The sequence below is a fragment of the Streptopelia decaocto genome (assembly GCF_964273445.1).
Source record: "Streptopelia decaocto genome assembly, chromosome: 1".
Taxonomy (NCBI): domain Eukaryota; kingdom Metazoa; phylum Chordata; class Aves; order Columbiformes; family Columbidae; genus Streptopelia; species Streptopelia decaocto.
In genome coordinates this window covers 11,628,840-11,648,480 of record NC_138663.1, presented here as the reverse complement: position 1 = coordinate 11,648,480, position 19,641 = coordinate 11,628,840, and the positions used below count along the sequence as shown (strand labels likewise).

Sequence of the window (19,641 nt, the reverse complement as noted above, 5' to 3'; positions counted from 1 at the left end):
CCAGTCTTTTTTTCACTTGCCCACTCAGATCACAAAATATTCCACTTTGAAATCCTATTTCAAAATATTTACTTCTTCAAGTAGAAAATGTAGTTATGTCTTGGAAGCTATTAACATCATTTGCCATACACATCGCCTGATGCCCTCAGACCTTGCCCTGGGATCCAGATGCTGCCATCCCTGCCCTCGCTCTGCTCGCTCCTGGCAGGTCCTTTCCCTGAATTGTGGCTGTCTTCTGTTTCTGTCTGTGCAAAGGTCTGCCCCAAACAATGTTGGAGGAAGGAAGGAAGGAAGGAAAGGTTTGTAGAAACCTTTACAAACTTTTTTTTTTTTTTTTCCTTAAGCGTCTCCCCAGAGGGCCAATAGAAACACAGAATTAGCTCTTCAGATATCCAGTCCAAGGGGGACACTTCAGGAAAGAAATTCAGCTAAAGAGCTTCCAGCACTTGATTACTTATTGTTTGTTCCTTCCCCCCTGCGCCTCCACCTCCCGGATTTCATCAGGAACATCTAATGAAATTACAAGTATTTCAGTCTGGAAATAGCATGTTCATGCTGGTGAACCTCAGCAAGGATATTCCATTTCAGCAGCATACTATCCTGTGTTTTGGGTATCCCTTGTCAACTTCAGTTGTTTAACATTTATCCTACCACTTGGAAATTAAGGACACAGGTTTCCTCGTGTCCTGATAAAGGCCGGGAGCACCTAGGGGCAACGACGGGATTTCCTTCTCCCGCTCTCAGTGTCTCCAGAGCTCCAAGTCCCGAACGAGCCCCGAGTGCCCCCTCACCCAGGGAGAAGGTGGCGGGACGCAGCGACCTCTCCGCAAACCCCCGGCCGTGCCTCCCCGCAAAGCGCTGCCCGCGGACACCCCGCCGCAGGCAGAGTCGGCTTGACCCGACCCCCCGCGCTGCCTCCGCACCGCTCCGCACCCCTCCTCGGGTGCGGGAGGCGCTGGGCGGGCACCGGCGCACCTTAATCCCGCGCCCAGCCGCTGGGCGAGGTGCCGGTCCCGCCGAGCAGGTAGGAGCTGAGGGGTGCGGGAGGTGGCGGGGTTCCCCCGCCTGCCCCACCTGCGGGGGGTGCGCTCGGTGCAGCGCCCCGAGCACCCACCCTCGCCACGGCGGAGAGAGGGAGAGGGAAAATGATGCAGCTGCGAGGTGGAGGTGGGGGAGTCACTGGCGAAGTGATAAGAAAACTAACCTGCCACAGGGATGCTGATGGGAAGCAGCAGCAGCTGATGGAGCAGCAAGGCTGGCAGGAGTTGGGTGGCCCACATGGTGCTGGCGGCCCCCCCGGCGGCTGGCGGGGAGGAGAAGGGGAGATGGCTCCTCGGAAGGACCCTGTGCACAGCCGGTCACTAGAGGAGGCAGAGTGAGCCGAGCTGCTTTTTATTGCGATGATCTAAGTTTGTTGTGTGATTAACTGGAAAGATCTGGGTCCCAACTCCCTCTTACGGTAAGAAACTGTTTAACAACATCCCCTCTCTGCCTCCTCTCCTCCTCCCTTCCCCAGGAGCTGCCTCCCCTCCCGCCCCGCAGCCAGCCCGGGGAGTGGGCTCCCACCGCCTCATCCCTCCGTCCACCCTGCCCTCCCTCCTTCCCCTATGGCTCCTCTTCTCCATCACCTAGGGGCTCAGGAGGAGCCACTGGGCCGGGTACCCCAGGCACCCCAGAGCTGGTGTATGCTGATGTTCAGCTCTCCAGAGCCTCCCCCAGCCCCTCCTGCCCCGCAGCCCCCTTTTCCCTCTCACCTGCAGCCACAACGAACTCTCTCTGTGGATAATTCCCTTTACAACCTCTCCCTCTCTCCACCTGCCCCTCAGCCCCATCTCCAGGTAGCACACTCATTCAGAGCCTCTTCAGCAGGACTCCCCCATGCATGGCCAGGGACACCTTTCCTCCAACCTGCCCATAGCTGCCCTGAATACCAGCCTGGCCTTTCTATCACCCTCTTTGGCCATCTGACAAATGCCACTTCCCCAAAATTGTGATAACTCTGGGGAATCTAAAGGTCAAGTTTCAGCTGGCTGGCGTCACTCCATGGAGATGAGTCTCTGTCCAAAGCGAGGTCTGATCTTCCTCCTGTCGCAGGCAAAGTGGTTGTAATTCTTCTATTGCACTTCATTTTAACCTCGTGGAATCCATGGCATTGGTTTTTGTTTAGAGTCATGAGACCGGCCTTCGTGACATACAAGTGTTCAAAAATAAACACTTCAGGAAAAGTTCTGCCTTAGTTTAAACTATTCCTTACTCCCATGCACCCACCTACCGTCTATAGCACGAGTGTGTGACAACACAGGAAACTGTTTCCCTCCATTTTCCACAAATAAACCAGAGACCTACATGTGGCCTCATGCCACATGATTAGAAAATGGGTCTCCTTCTCCAGCCCAGACTTATTTGCCCAGACTTACTATCCATACTGTTGATAAACACCTTTGAGTGAAACAGCTTTTCTTAAACATGGGTTGTTTCCCAAGTCACAAATGTTCATTGTTAACTTTTATTCAATTTTTTTCCTATATTCCTGAAACTTTTTTTTTTTTTTTTTCCACTGAATTTATGCCCAGTGGCAAAAGATAAAATTTCCATTTGGGAATTACCGCCTTGGTAAGTGAAAGAAAGGGGACAGAAAGAAGTTGTGAGAGATCCTGTGAAGAAAATATTCTGAACAGGAAAAACATGTTTATGTAAGAAAATAAATACTTTCTGAAATCTTCAGAAGGAAAATTATTTCTGTGGCTGGTTGTTTGTTTGTGTCCTTATTTTTCTCCCAAGAATTAAAGTTATTTTACAGGAGTTCATTAGGGATGTAGAACCTGAGAACAGAGAAGATGTATTTTGCTGGCCGATGACCTTGTGAAAAAGCCTTGTCCACTGCGACTGAAGAACATGGATATCTCAGTTTCTGTTTTCTGTTTTTCTCCCAGTGCTTCAAGATAGACATAAATATAAACAATAGGCAACCAAAATAATCATAGCATCATGCTGAGCCTAAAATAGCCACTTTCTGTTAACCAGATGTATTTGACTTGTCCATGCATGTGATGAGTGACCTTTTTTCGTATAAAGCACGAAAACATACGCCATTAAAGTCAAGTAGATTTTTTTGCCTCTGACTTCTCTGAGGGGAGTATTTGGTCTGTAGTCAGATTTCTCCTGAATTTTAGGAAGATTTCTGCTGTGTCTCCTGAGGATTATGGTGATCCCTAATGGAGAAAATATTTTGCTATATGGGTTCCCATTATTAATACATAGCCCTGTGTATTATTCATGATGTATCTGCAGTTCTGCTTGAGAGATGAAATCATGGGCATAAGGTTCTTCGGCTGCATATATTATGCTGAGCAAGTGCAACTTCATAGTTCTGGTTCTCAGTTTGTCTAGTTTTGGGGACACGCTGGAGGACACCTCTGCCTTGTACATAAGCCCTATATATATATCCCCTCAGTGGAAACTGAGGCATACGGGGTAGAGGGCCAGACACAGCAGGGAGATTGAAGTGGGAAAGATCCTATAGATGCTATATGCAGATGCTCTATTTGTAGGCAGTCAAGAGAAAGGTTTGCATCTGGATTTGGGAAAAGAAAACGCTCTTTGGTCCCGCATCATATCCTGCGAAATGTAGTATGATCCTTTTTCTGTTTCTTCTTGCCCCATGTATTTTATAACTGAAGCGTAATATTTTAGTTCAGTTCAATCAAATTTTGCCTTGCAATGAATTTCAATATGAAGGAAGCCTGCAAATATTGCATTTCATGCATAAATTTTCTAAAAGAATTCCATGTCACATAAAGAAACTTGAGATCTAAATATTATAATTAAAAGTTTCAGGTTTCATACAAGAATACTCTGTTATGTTTTTCAAACTTTTGAGGGCATGTTTTCTGACCTATAAATCTCTTCCTCTTTATTTTTTAGGGTCTTAGCTGAGAGTGCAGATTTTTCATTGCCTTTTTTTTAATTATTCTTCTATTTTTTTTGGCATCTTTGCAAACTTGCCCCGATAACCTGACTTTCAAATCAGTGTAGCTCTGTATTAGGAAAGTAGCATAACATTTGTGTAGAAGATATCTAAAAAGAGTTACTACACACTTTACCAAAGATATTTGCTCTGGACTGCCTACACGAGTTAAAAAGTTTGAAAAAATTTATTTTGGTTGGAAAAGTAAGTAGACATGACCAAATACATAGAAATTGCTATTTTTATATTTCCTTTTCTGACCATAACCACAGTTGGATCTGTTTTTCAGATGTAACTTGCTAGTCAGAAATGTTAGATATTCACAGTTTTGTCAGGAACCTTTACACACGCACACACACACACACACACAAACACACAGAAATACCAAATCACAATTAGCTTTAAAGGAAAGCTTTCCTAAATGAACCAGCATCTGTCATATGAATTACCTGTTTTGTTCAAAATAAACTTTTTTACTTATTGATTTGTCTAGCTCAGATATCATTCTGTAAAGGTCCTGGATAATAAGTCAAATAAAATCAAGTGCATGTAGTATATATTGTTAACAGGTTACCTGAGAAGTTAAAATCAAGCAATTGTGCTTCACATTTCAAGCGGACTTGCAGCATATGCCGGGTGTCAATGCTTGTCGAGGCACCTTAGCTAGTGCCCCAGCTGGACACAACACATTCCAGCCCAATCCTCAAGCCTTCTTCCTGCAGAAGAAGAAAAAAAAAAAAAAAGAAGGCAAATGGGGCAGAAAGGCTGAAAGGTAGAGGGGGGAGAAGAAGATAACAAGATCGAAGAGCAGGGATTAATGCCTAGTTGAAAGCAGAAGCTCAGAAACTCCCCGGAGTCTCCCATTTTAGATTCAGCCAAAAGGATTTTGCACATCATCATGCTAAATGCTTCAGATCTGATCTGCTAGTCCCAGAGGGTGAATTTACCACCCCAGTCAAGTGTTCAGAGCCCCATGCAGTGAAGCAGGAGAGCATGGCACCTCAGATGAGGCTTCTTGTTGATTAGCCACCAGAGATACCCAAGGATGATGACCCACACCTCCCTCTGCAATGTAGGCGTTAAACTACAGCCCTGAGATAGTCATCGCTGCAACATGGCATTCACAGGTAAAATTCCATGTGTATTTAATAACCTAAACTGTCTAGCTTTAAAAACCCTCTTATTACTTCAGCCCATGGCAGAGCTTACAAATAAAAATCACTCAGGGGCTGTAACCTGGCTTTGAAGGCACAAGGTATGGTATGATCCAGCTTGAAACTCTGCAGCTGCATTTTCCACTATCCCAAAACAGATTTGTGCAAGCAGCTTCACACCTGGACTGAGCACTTTCTTTGCACAAACATGCAAAACAATGCAGGGCATATGCAAAGTACAAACCAGTCTAGATCACCATTTCATACACAGATGCATGCTCCTGGGGAATGAAAAGTTTCTGAATGAATGAAACGGTTTTGAAATTGCTGAGGTTAAGAGGGAACATGAGCTCCAAATTGGCTTGGTTGTGCTTGGTTCTACCCATTATAATTCACATATAATTCACATAATCAAAAGTATATAATTCACAACTCTCTCTACACCAAGACTCCCAGGTGCTCAGGTCTGGGACCTAAACCCTAGTCAGATAATCCAGCACTGTCCCTGCAGCCAGTTAATAACAGAAATGCTTTATGGTTTTCCTGTGTAAGACATATTGTAACTGCTTTTTACATATATGTTATATGCTAACTAAGACTAGTTAAGATGAATAGCAAAACTATTGTTAAATTCTAGGATGAAAGCCATTTAAGCCATTAGTGTCATGGTACCTAATGGCAGTTGATGATAACACAGTCCTTCAAGATAAGTTTGGAAATATTTATTTCCAATATTTTGGGAAAAAATAAAATAAAAATGAAAAAATCTCTATACAGCATACTGCTACAAGTAGGAAATATCTGATCAAATTTTATCTGATCAAAATTTAGATATTTCCACTCCTAAATGTTTTATCTACAAGGAGATAAATTTTGCAAACGAAGGTGCATGCCAAAAGGTTATTTTCATAAAAAAAACCCTGGTAATATCCATTTGAAGTTTTTGGGAATGTGCTACGTTGTGGCTATATGCTTTTAGAAATGCAAAAAATCTCTCACTCAGAAGAATCACTCCTTGCGTGTACTCAGAGTCCAGGTATATTGACTGAGGATTTTAAACTTTTTGTTTAAAATTGGTTGTTTCCTCTTCTACCAGTCTCTGTAGTGTCAAGAATGTCTAAAAAGGAGGATAAACACCATCTGCAAAACCTTTACATTAGACTTTTTTTTTGTGCAAGAATGTAAGAAAAAAATGAACCTGTCTTTGACCTTAGTCTAGTAAAATCAAGTTGTATTACTGGCTATTGGAAAAAACAAGGAGAAGCTGAATAGATTTGATATGAAGCAACAGCCTCAGAAACACTTAAGTGATAATACATGCCATAGTTGCTGAGTAACTTCTCTGAGGATAGTTACTCGCTGTACTATTTAACTGTTCAAATATTCATACATTGGTCCTTCTCCATACGTGTTTCATTTTTAGCTCAACATCAAAACTGAGGGTAGATTTTCTAAGATTTATTTTTATATTTTAAATTGCAAACTGGAGAACAATTTTTGGATTTCCTAGAGCATTTTTTATTCTCAGTAATTGCTCTTATTTTAAAAATAAAATAAACCTCTGATGGATTTCAAATCGGGACATCACTTTTACTTATAAATTTAAACCAAATTAGTATTAAAAAAAAAAATCCAAACAATTCCAGGAAAAAATTGACAAAAACAATACAGACATGTTAATGCTACCCCATATATGGTTTTGTTCAAATTAAATGTGTGCTTTTATGTTGGGACAAGTTTAAAATGGGTTCTTGTAGAACACATTTTACCTCTAGAGGAGGTACAATGTTTGCCAGACAGCAAAGGATTTTTATCTTGCAACATGATGCTTCTGTAAAAGAAACACCATTGAGAAATATGCTGAGAGGACCCTACCAAAACTAATGCTGAAAGAGCCACTACAAAAAAGGAACATACAGAGGTTTTTTTTAAAAAAATGAGGTCTTTCTGTAAAAATACTATTAATATCTCTCAGCCTGGTAGACATTTCAAAATGTATTTTCAATATGTTTAGAGTAACAAAGAATAAGATTAAACTGGTCTTTGATTGTGAATTATACATTATGGAATAACTTCAGCAAGTCAAATATCCAGAGACAAAAGCATTATCCCTTTGAATTCAGGGAATGAAGACTTCCAGAACTTGCTTGTCAAGAGTAAATTCTCTAGGATTTCATATCAAAGAGGAGAATTTCTACCTAGGGTGCTGTTAAAGATTTTAGAAAGAAACCTAAACAAGGATTCATCACTTTCTTCGCAATCTCTCAGGCATGAGGACATATTAATAGCAGCTCAGAGAAAACACAAACAACAAAAAAGAGCTCACAATTCATGGCCATAGAGCACCGGTCTTTCCTGGTTTAAGGTTTGTAACCCCAGAGACAGAAAGCTTGCCGAGACATCAGAAAAAATGTTATCAGAGGAGGAATCTCAGCTTGACTTCTTTTCAAGGTATATGAGCTTTGTAATGCAGCTACTGGAAAATAGTCAAGTAGGAAAAAGAGGCGTCTCTGCAGAATCAGGACAGGAACTTTCAAAGGAAGACTAGAGCAAACTGTTACATTTCTCTGCTGCTTCAATTTCTTTATATACTAAAGAGAAACCTTTTTCAGTACAGTTTTGTTCCTCAGAGATCTTATCACAGGTATTGCAATGCTGGTACTGAAATGACACAGTGTGATTGCTCTACATTTGCTATGCCAATAAAACATACACACTTTTTCTCTATGCTTTTTTTAGTATTCCATACCTCAATATTATGGCATGTATTTTTACCAAGTACCCAATCCCCACTTTTCATAGAGATTGAGTGTTGTCAAGCTTTGTTCGTATAGGTGAAATTTGAGCATGGATGATTAGGCTTCGCTGCACATTAAACAGTGACAGAGTATATTCTTGCTTTTGCATATTCTTCTGTTGAGGATTTTGCTACTAACTTCTGCAGCAAAAAGAAGGTTGTGGCAGAATTTACATGTCTATAAGCTGAAGTTACAATTTGAAAGCCATCTGCTTGTTCACGTTCATCAGCTTTGCTCAATTTTCCCAAAGTCTTGATCTCATTCTTCACATCCAAAATGAAACTTACCAAATAATAAGTTTTTAAATTTGGAACACTACTGCTAAGCAAGCTGCTATGATGGCCTATTTCAATATTTTTAATCAGATTATTAAATAAAATTATCTTAATAAAATCAGATTTATATTAATAGACATAAAGCAACAAATGCCTTTACAATAGTTGCATAGAAAAAAAACTTTATGGGAAGGTATTTTATTTTCTTCTGAATAACAGTTGTGGTCTATCCTGAACTGAAACACGTTATTTCTGACTTTGTACAGTTGCTACAAGTTTTTTTGAAGTCTGTCTTAAAATAGTGATATAGAGATTAATACTCATTGTATATTTAACTCCCCAGATCACTAACACTGGGGTTTAATTTAAGAATCTACAGATTGGATTGATGGACAAGTCCACATACACAAGAAATTTTATCTGACAGTAATCAATGAAGGTTGTCTGGGGAAAAGTATGAAAACAGAACAAGTTTGCAGTGATACTTCCTTGGAATGTTTTCCAACCTGTCAATATTCGATGGTCATCCAATTTTTGGTGTTATGAAATTAATTATCTTCATGGTGATTCATGACTTTTTTCTCTCTTCATGCAGCTTCCCAAGGTTCTGATGTAAACAGCTAAACAAAAATATGAGACAAGTCAGCTGGACAAGAAATTTTCAAATATACAATTTTGCGAGATGCTTTTTATTTCTGGTACAAAACGTTTCACATCCAGAATCAAGAAAAATAGCAGTTTTTCATATCCTAAGGAAGAACAAATGTTCAGTGTTACATTTTTTTACTTTTCCTTTAGAAGAAAAAAACAAAGCCAAAAAAAAAACCACTAAGAACCCCTCTGTCATGTAAACACTTGAAAATTCTGAAAATATGTACATTTACATGTCGCATATCTGATTAGCTATTTTTTACCATTCCAATGTATTTCTTCATTTAGTCTCAGTAGATTAAAAAATGTGGTTTCAATTCATATATTAAAGAGCAATGGCAACAAACTGTCTTTATTTTTGCCTGAGATTATTTTATGCACATGTCCTTCAGTTATGGAAGCACTTCAAATAAACCACTGCGAGTGTGCGTTGAGCACCCACAGGAAACAGAGGGCTGTGTCACTCAGCTTGAGAAGAACAACATTTAAACTACTTTTCTTGTAGCTTCTCCAGGAAAAAAAATGGTATTTATTTCCCAAGATTAAAATAGCAAGTACACTATCTACAATTACCAAGCATTTTATGATACAGATGTCTGATATAGTCCCATTGAAAGAACTGGTGTAGAAAGCTGAGTCTGTATCTGGAAATAATATTTCAATTTTTAATGTGAGGCACAATTAACCAAAATTTTGAATGCTGTATATCACATTTTGAAAAAAAAAATGAGCAGTATTTACTCTGGTAAACCACTTATATGCCTCATTGCCAGTAGCTGACAGTGTATAAGGAATTTCATATTTTTTCTTTTTTTTTTTCTTTGTCTTTCTATTTCTTTCTTTCACTTTCTTTCTCTTTCTCATTCTTTCTCTTTTTCTCTTTCCCTCCTTTCCTTTTCTTCTGTTTATTTTTCTCTATATTTCTATTTTTTCTCTCTTTCTCCTTTTCTCTCTGACTCCATCAGCCTCTCCCTTTAACTTTCTCTCTACTTTTCTGCCTTTCCTTCCTTCTTTTCCTCTTTCTCTATTTCTTTCTCTCTTCTAAAAGTTTTATTAAAACCCCACACAATTACAATGTCTTCCTGTCTATTGTCAGTTTAAACATACAATTAGATGGGCTGACATTTATAAATTAACTTTTGGCCTACAAAACAAACACTAGAAGAAAAGTTCACTAAAATCTGAGGACAAAATTTAACAACTAGAACTCCAGCTAGTAGGCATTTTAGGTGGCATCCTGAGATATGCTAATCACCATCCAGTTAATTGTCTTCTTTACTGATCTTGCAGACAACAGAATGACTGCTGAAATATAAAGTTACAACAGAACCAAAGAGAACACTTCTTCAAAGCACAGTAGATTTTCAAAGAATCTTTTTAAGGAGGTGAAGGAATAATAACAGCTTGAAATGTTCTATCACTTTCATCAGTGCATCCATCCAGTACAGATAAAGTAATGGTACAATAAACAGAAACCTATTAAATCCTTATTTCCAAGGCTCTGCTGTTAAAGGAAGTTAAAAGATGGAGGTTCACAGCAGAGAACAGCTTTTACACTGATCACAAAGGTCACAGCTGAAGGTGTTGCAGTTGGGAGGAGGCATTTCAGGAAAATGCCCCCCAGTCTGTGATATTGCACAAGTTTTATAGCATCCTGCAGGCCAAAAATAAATAATTGTTGTAACTCTAAAGGCTGATAAATTTTGCTTGTAGTAATACTCTCTTTTACATAGAAGCTTAGCTTTAGAAAAGCACGTAAAACTCTACTTAACACCCTAATTCTCATGAATGTTCATTCCACTATGTTTTGGAAAAGGTGTAACGCAAGTGAATTTTAGGTTTGCCTTAAACTTCATTCATCATCAATAATATAAACTACTTGTTCTGTGTGACACATTTAAAGAGGTAATAAAACATGCCCACAAATTTAAATCCATTGTTACCTTCACTTACATCTATGAAACTACCCAGGGGTTTAGACATATATTCAGAAGAACTTTCTTGGGTATTGGCATATGGGACTATTTTTATGAAAATGGAGAAGGTACTTCAAAGGACTTTGACTCTGAAACAACTTACAAACTATTGATCAAAAACTCACAGAGTGAAGTGGAAAACACATTTAGTTTTATCCTGAGGCAAAAAAAAAAAGAACAACAAAACTGACCAAATACAAGTCTGAGCCTTGTAAAATCAAGTCTGAATGAACAGCTAGCTTTTGTGATGTAATTCAAAGAAGAGAATGTCAGGACAGAAAAATATACATTCAAACTGAGAAACATAGGTCATCTGGCCATGTCATCTGTCCAAAATTCCCGTGAAGTAGCAACCATGGTGAAATGAGTATTCAATCAAACATGCCATAACTGTAACAGGAAGGAAGAGCATTTTTCAGTGGTGCATCACACTGTTTAAGCCAAGTCCGAATGCATACTTGATGAACAAGGCAATGACACAACCTTGTTTCTAGGTAAAATCTCTGCAGACAAGAAGGCTGTAAAACAGCAACTGTAGAAGAGATAAACTAGTTTATTTTTCTTTAGCTGATTAATGGAGCACAAATGTTCTATCTTAAATAAAAGAGTCATTGTATTTCCACATTTCCACATTTAATAAGTCAGAGAGAACAAAGTATAGTTACAATACATGACAAAAAAGTGTTCCACTTAGCATGTCTAAATAATAAATGCAGATGCACCATCTGTGTTTGGAATGGAAGACTGCCTACCCACAAATCCGTTTTAAATTGCATTTTTATGTACACATCAGGGAACCAAAAGCAAAAATAATGAACATAGGAAAACTTTCAGATAAATTCTAGAGTCCAGGAAGTCTGTCAGAATATTAAAAAAGGGAGGACAATCATTAACACCTACGATCCTACCATAAATAGATGGGAAAACATATATTTCTGCCTGACTCACACTGTAATTCTACCATGTTATATGTTGTGTTTCCTACATACCTCTGTTTTAGTCCCCCAGCTTCAGTGTTTCCACAGGAAGGCCCTGGAAGCTTCCTGGGTGCAGATGCCTCCTCCTGAGGACACATCTGCTCCTTCCTGTGCTGCCTTCAGCAACCTGATGGGCTGGAGACAGCGGGTTCAGTGGTGAACTCTGTAAAGCACACACACCAGTTTGCCATGTAACATGGCATACATATATTGGCTGATCACAAACAAACTTAAAAAAAACATGCAGTGACTCCATGCTAAAGTCTCTTTTTCCAATTTTCCAATTTTATGTGGGCCTCTCACTTCTACCTAGCTATAAATTTTGGGTCGTGTTCCTTTCAACTAATGTTACATAACTATGCTTTAGGCAATTCTGTCTGAGGTAGTCACCTAGCTTTGATTGTGGCATTGTTAGATATAAATAGGCATTTTTGGGCACAATTATTAATGATATGACTGGGTAGAACAAACTTCCAGAGCAACTTTCAAGTTGCCCTCAAAGTCTCCTGAAAGTATTCACCTCCTCTCTGCCAGCTGCCTGCCTTTCTGAGCGTCTTCAATGTAACTCCTTCTAGCTGAAATTTGCTCGCTGATTTTGATAGCAAGAAGATAATGGAATTTACAGATGAGAAGAATAGGAAAAAACATATTAAGCATTAAGGAAATACATCCAACAAGGCAAAAGGTAGATTAAGGGGAGGAAATATGTTGTTTTAGTGGATCAGATGTGCTCTAATGAGTCAAAACCATGCTGAAAACAGTGGACTCACATGAAAACTGCCATGTTTGTATGTTTATGATGTAACACAGAATCCTCAGGAATTTGTAGAAAAACTAGTGCAGACTTCAGATTTTGGTTTGAAAGACAGATAACACAACGGCTCAGTGCAACACTCAAGCTTAAGTCCAGCCTGCGAGTCAGCAAGCATAAATGAAGAGAGTCCTAAGTTGTCAATAACAATTTTTGGGGGACAATGACCCATTAACTCACATTTCCTGAGTGTTCTTCTATGCAAATCACAGCAAAATAAAATAAGGACCCTAGCTGCAGTATTTCAATATTTGCTTTAAATATCTATTGTTTCACCTAAGGATGCTAATTCCCTGACACTAAAAGGAACCAAGAATCAAGAATTTATCTCTGGAGATAAACATGGATTAATCCCTATACTTAAGCTTTTCCAGTTCACTTCTTGGTTTAACATCCAGGTTCAATACGTCTTTACTGACATATGTAATGATATCACCAAGATTTCACCTATCTGTTTCTAGAACCAGACTTAGAAGAGGCACAGCATTCCTGGATTAGAGCTAATTTGATATTAAGTTGATGTTTAGCGATGTGCTAGCACCCATGTATTTCTCCAGAAGCGGAAGGCGATACCTCTGTGTTGTTTTACACTGCTATGTGGATGTGCCAATGTGATCAAAAGTAGCTAAGGGGATATTTGCAACTTGGAACAGGATTCGGCTTTTAAATTTTGCCTAAGTAGCTAGACATCCAACTCTGGGTTGTTGATTATTTTTAGGGGACTCATTAAAAAAAAACCCTACAGTCCTTGCCTTTTAGATTCTTTGTTGAATTTATCACAACTGGTAACAACAGAAGTGAATGGAGCTCCAAAAATAGAATAATAAAATTTATTAGATTTGAAAGTCCTATAATTAATTATAAATGTTATTTTGAACACATTAAAATTCCAGAACATGATCAATAAAGAGATTATTGCCAATACACATGGTGTATATAGAAGTTATATCCAGCTACTTATCCTGAACATTAATTAAATCTGACTGGGAATTTGCAGATCTGATATTTTAATATCAGAATGTAATCAGAATTTAAAATCACATTTTCCAATTTGGATCAGTTTCTAGATATATTAAATTAAAATTAGAATTAATGTGCAATGGAAAGAACTATAAAATAGTATAGAACTAAAATAGAACGGACCATTTTAATCGCTGAAATTCAATACATTTTTACTATTAGTTTCCAAAAATAACAGATTTTGTGATTTCATCAAAGACAGGAAAAACCTAGAAAAGTTTAAAATAATGAAAAAAAAAATCTTATGATAATAAAAAGTAATTTCCTGTGTAGCTATGTTTCTGATTAAATAAGACATGAGTCAAGAGGTCAATGAAACCATGAATAAATTTCTTAATCTCACTCGCTTTAGTTACTGGTTGCTACAATTCTTACCTGGAATATCCAGAAGGTGTTGTGAGATTCTGTTCATTCATTAAAAGCGTGAATTCTGCTGTGGCAGCTTTCCATGAGCAGTGCTAGAAGTCTATAACTTTATATATATATATATATATATACACATATACATATATATACATATGTGCTCATAGAATTATAACGAACACAAGGAAATCGTATTTTTTCTATATTTGCATAATCATATTTAATAGACTTAAACTGTAATTAGGTAAATTGAGAACTTACTTGTCAATATTTTTAAGTATTACTACTATTAATGTTTCTTTCTATTCTTTAATTAAATTATTGATTTTATTTATAGCAATCAAATATTTAGAAGATACAAGAAATATAGCGTTTTGTACTTCATTGGAGCTAGAATTTCATCCAGACTGTTTTCTTTGGCTTATTTTGATAAGATTAAAACAATATTTCTCCCCCACTTTTCCATTGCCTTTCATTTTCCTCAGATTATTAGATTTTGGGTTCAGGGCTTTTGGTTTTGCTTTGGTTTATTTTGAGTTCTTCTGCAGAAGAACTTTCTGGGAAAAAGAAAAAAAAAAGAGTAAAATAAAACTGAGACTGAAAATAAACACTTCTCAGCTGAACCACCCTCAGCAGACCAGCAAACTCCTCCCTCAAACATTCAGATATATGACTGTACATGAAAATCAGATGGGCATGAGGAAATGATTCCTTTTGCCAAATGCAGTTTTGATCCATATGGCAAGCAGCTGCTGTTCAGATGAGCAAATTTTTGAGAAGCTAATTTGTTAAATCCAAACAGAGGGTCTTGTAGTGAAAGGTAAATACATCATAGCACCTTGCAGTTTTTATTTGCTGTCGTCACCACGGGTAACGCATGGTCTCTTATGACATCTTCTTTCCTTCTTTGAGAGTAGCCTACAAAGGCAGGAGATACCAAATACACAAAATACAGGATCTGAGTGGTTGCCATTGCTGAAACATGCAGTAAATGGGAACACAATTCCTTGTAGTCATAGCAAATCACCACTGACATTTTCAGGAATGTGTGATAATCCAGGACTTGCACAGAGGGCCATTCCAGAAAGATATCTTTCTGTTTTATGATGTTATCACTGCTACTTAGTGCTAACCTGTTTCTGCCTCAATGTAACAAAGGTAAAACCTGCCAATTGATTTTATGGTAATGAGTTGAAAGGGCTATTAAAAAAACCCACCTTTAACAACTTAGAGTATATATGTGAGGTGAGGTCCATGCTGTTTCACTGCCCGCAGCTTTTTCTTTCATTTAAATTGCTAAATTTCTTTCTGAATTGATAGCAATGTTTGCAAATTTCTTAGAAGGCTTTCCTTCCACAGGAGAAGTATCTCATATTTCTTACCATCCACAGGCCACATGAAGGGCCTGTCCAGATGTGTCCAGCAGCACAGGAATTTGTGCATTTTCCTAAGACAGGAGGCATTTAGTTCTACCTTCAAGCTACATCTGAAACCATGACTCCAAGCCAACAGGCTGCACATCTTGTCTCAGAACTCCACTGTTGAGTCTCCTCAGCAACACAGTTTTATGATATGCACTACTTATGTAAATTATATAAACACATGGAGATATCTTTTACAGAGACGGGTTCTCAGGAGGGTATAAATCTGATCACGTCACTGTAGCATATGAAGCAGCATCAGTTGAAAACAGCAACTGTCCTGATTTCTATGTCCTTCTCATATTTTGTCTTGTAATAATATTAGTTTGATGCACGATTTTTCTCATCAACTTAAGATCATTTATAGAGTTCAGCTCTGTCATTATAAAATTAAATAATAACACATTCTTTTATTTCCACAGGTGTGCTGGAAGTATCTGAAGCGGGGAATACACAGACTGGGTGGAAAAGAAATAAGATATTTACTGCCAAATCATCTCTGGAATAAGACCATGAAAACTAAAGGAGGGATTAAAAAGGAAGAAGAATGAGGCCAGATGGTCTGTTGGAAGGCAGTGGAGAAGAAGGCTTATGAGTTTCAGTTTGAGCAAGCCAAAGTTTGAGAAAATGGCTGCTACGTGGACACTTACAGTTAGGTTAGTAATAGTTTCAGTTCATTTTCTTTGTGGTACTTTTTATAAGAAAGACAAGAGGATAAAATTCATCATATTTAATTTTAATGTACATATTTGTCAAAAATATTTAAAAGTCAAGTTAGATGCCTGTTTAGTTTTGCTTACAGGTCTAACTACATGAATTAAGTACTTGAATATGTTCCTTTATCTTTCACTCTCTATCAAGATTTAAATCTGAAGACTAATTTTTAACCTTACATAGACTAACCTTATAAGACTAATTTTTAACCTTACATACAATAGTAATATTTTATGGAGACTTAAATTTAAAAGGTAAACTGACGCTCTGTAAGTGCTTGTAACTATTGTCTGTTGTGAGAGGATGTTTTTCCATGTCTTTTCTTATTACTACTTTCTTAATTACATTTTTGTTTCTCTCAACCTTTTTGTCTTGGTTGGAACCACTCGCTGATGATTAAGGGATTATTTTATATGTTTTCTTTTTGGTCACTTAATTTGTGGCACTGCATCATTTATCTCCTCCATCAAAGTCCCTAAATTTAGCTACTCAAGGTGAAATTGTAGTTCCTGAAGAAATCCAGGAAGCCTAACTTTCTACTTCAAGACTTGTCTTGTTTTCTTTGCCTCAGAGATTTCTCTGACAATTGTTTTCTTCAGAATGGAAATACATCAGGGAAAATCATAAAATATTTATTATTTAAATAGTACTTGACTGTGAATAGAAACCATATGGCTTGAAAATGTTCAAGGTGGGGGGGTTGGTTTTTTTTTTTTTTTGGGGGGGGAAGAGGATTTAATAGTCTATTCAATACAAATTCTAGAAGTTACTTATTTTTAAAAGTCTCAAAAAGTGCTCTTAAATAGAAAACAAGTTTAATCACCTGCATTAAGGGGTCCTGAAATTCATATTCTCAAGAATATTGAACAAAAAAACAAAAAAACAACAAAAAAAAACCCCAAAACATTAATTATAAATGTACAGCATATAACATTATGAGTCCACGTATTTTGAATAAATACTTAAAACAATATTCTTATTTAGAGACTATTTTTGGTTTCCTTTATAAACATTAATTTGGCCTCAAAAAATTTTAGTTAGCTCTTCTGGTTAGTATTCTGTAAAGGAATAAACTATGCAAAAGAGATTATGAGACTGAAAATTGTCATTTTCACATAATCACAGAACCACAGAGAATAGTTGCGGGTGAAAGGGATCTCTGGAGGTCATCTGGTCCAACCCATCTGCTCAAGCTGGGCCACCTAGACAAGGTTTCCCCCGGCTATGTTCAGACAGCTTTTGAATATCTCCAAGGATGGAGACTCCACAAGCTCTCTAGGTAACCCGCGCCAGTGCTCAGTCCCCCTGACGTTAAAAAAAGTATTGGAGTATGGATTTTTCATATATCTTTTTGGATATCTTCTAATCCTATGCAATGGTCTCAGACACTCTGTAGCATCTCAGATTGCACCACTCACCTATGTTGTATGCAACTGAATCAAGTCTTTTGGTGGTACAGTCAACAGAGCAAAAAAACCTAGTCAGCTAACCAAATTTAGTGTTCTCATTCAAGTGATGTGAATCTATACCTCTAGTGATGGTAATGGGATTTTAACACATCTAGTTCATACACAGACATTTATTTCATAGACAACTAAATTTAGATACCTGAATCTTGAGTTGAGTTTCTCTGTAAACAGCAAACTTTCATTATAAAAAATGTTAGCAAAAGTTTGGTTTATTGCATGTTACAAAATAAACATATTACAGTATTTTTTTAAATGACAATAAAAATTACTCTTAAAACATGTGTTTAATTTTTAAATACATACTATATAAATATTTGAGAAACTGGAAAGAAACTAAGTTTTTTGTGCATTTTTGAATGAAATGGAGGGGAAAACTCCCATGGAATATATGACTTGCATATAATTCCTACAATCAGATATTGCCCAATTAATGAAACACTTGTCTCCTTCACTTCAGTTAGCATTAATTCCACTACAGGTACAAATCACATTCCCTTCTTCCCTCAGCTCCTGGTTTGCACAAAATAACACCCAGAAAATTGGATCAGATCAGAGCAATTGTCCAACCCTGCTCCTTAATCTGAATTACCAGGAATCACGGTTTGACTCGCATTGCATTCACGCCTACAGATCAGTTCAGACACAACCTGTGAGACTGCTATAGTCATTCACTGTAACCTGCCAATACTGTAAAGAGAAGGGGGAGAGAAGAAATAAGATATAAATGCCATTCATCAACATATGGCACAGAAAAGCTGTGCTAGCTCATGATAAGACAGTACCTACTATGGGTAGGTCTAGTACATCTTTCTCAGAAGTACAGGAAGCAGAAAGTAAAACTGAAATGTAGAACGTGGTTCTCAAATGTACATTTTTCAGTATTTGGGCAATCAGATGTCAAGCTGCTCAGCTACCTATTGCCTCATTGTCGGTCTTGTTGGGTTTTTGTTTTGAATAACAGGATTTTTTTACTGTAAAACCTTTGCAGCCTTCTAAGTAATAATTCTTCCTTGCAGAGTTTCCAACATGGGGTCAATGGCTCCAAAACACTTTTTATTTTGCTAGTTTGTACAGTTTAAATTCTTGTCCTCTTCTTTAGTAATTTCATCTTTTTTAGGCATTTTACATTTGAATTCTTTCTTCATTTCAGTGCTACCAAAGATGGTGACCTGAATGCATGGTTATTTTAATTTATTCTCCATTAATACTACTTAATACTGCAGGAAGATTAAAAGAAACATATAGATTTCACCAAGATTCATCATGCATAAATAATAAACAATTTACTTATATATATTTGCTGTGGATTTTTTCTTTTTCCTAAAGGGTAAAAATAATCTAGTTTCCATCTTCAAATAGTCTATGTGATTTTTTCATGTCAAAAACTTATTAAGGAATGACAACGCAAAGGACATAATTGCCTTGAGAAATGTGACACACACAATGAAGAAATAGCATATCCTGGCAGCACCCATTTCAGTGTGAAGAAAATGTGGTTGAAGAAAGGGCATCACTCTATGAAATTCATCATTATAGGAACTTTGAGAAAGTCTGTGTTCTTAAAGTTCTTAAGAAGTCACATGTGAATACCTTTCAATATAGGAATGGTGAAAAAATTAAAATATTAAAAAATATATATAAAAAAATCCAGAAAGATAATTAACTCTTCACCTTATGATTGTAACATTGGAAAGACTTTCAAGATTGTTTTTCGTCTGATGCTTGGAAATCTTTATGTTCTTAGTGTTTTGTTTTCATGCTATAAGAGGCTCATTCCCAATTTCTTGCGCTTGAAATGCTGCATATCTTAAAACATTTTTCTGCCATCTTGTTATTAGTAGAGATCTATTATACCAGGACAAATGGACTGAATTCTTTCAAGCAGTGTCCACAGAAAATAAAATTTAGGTACCTGATCTTTTTCTGCTTCTGCATCGATGAGTGATAAGCCGTAGGATAATTCTCTGTTATGAGATCCACATGTAAGTCTAGGCACATTCTGCTGTTGAATTTCATTTTATTCCTAGCACTTCAGCTCTCTAAGT

General features: G+C 37.4%; 1 protein-coding gene across 5 annotated transcripts in view; it reads right to left on the bottom strand.

Annotated features, from left to right (window-relative positions):
• Positions 1–1,293, bottom strand: part of HGF (hepatocyte growth factor) — a 63,635-nt gene extending 62,342 nt beyond the window's left edge. For all 5 annotated transcript variants that reach the window (XR_014183157.1, XR_014183158.1, XM_082043519.1 and 2 more), the window contains exon 1: positions 1,205–1,293. Coding sequence is in view for 3 of the 5 variants with exons in the window: in XM_082043519.1 (XP_081899645.1) it covers positions 1,205–1,280 (76 nt within the window). In the remaining 2 variants the exon portion in view is untranslated. The remainder of the gene's footprint in view (positions 1–1,204) is intronic.
• Between the last annotated feature and the right edge of the window lie 18,348 nt (positions 1,294–19,641).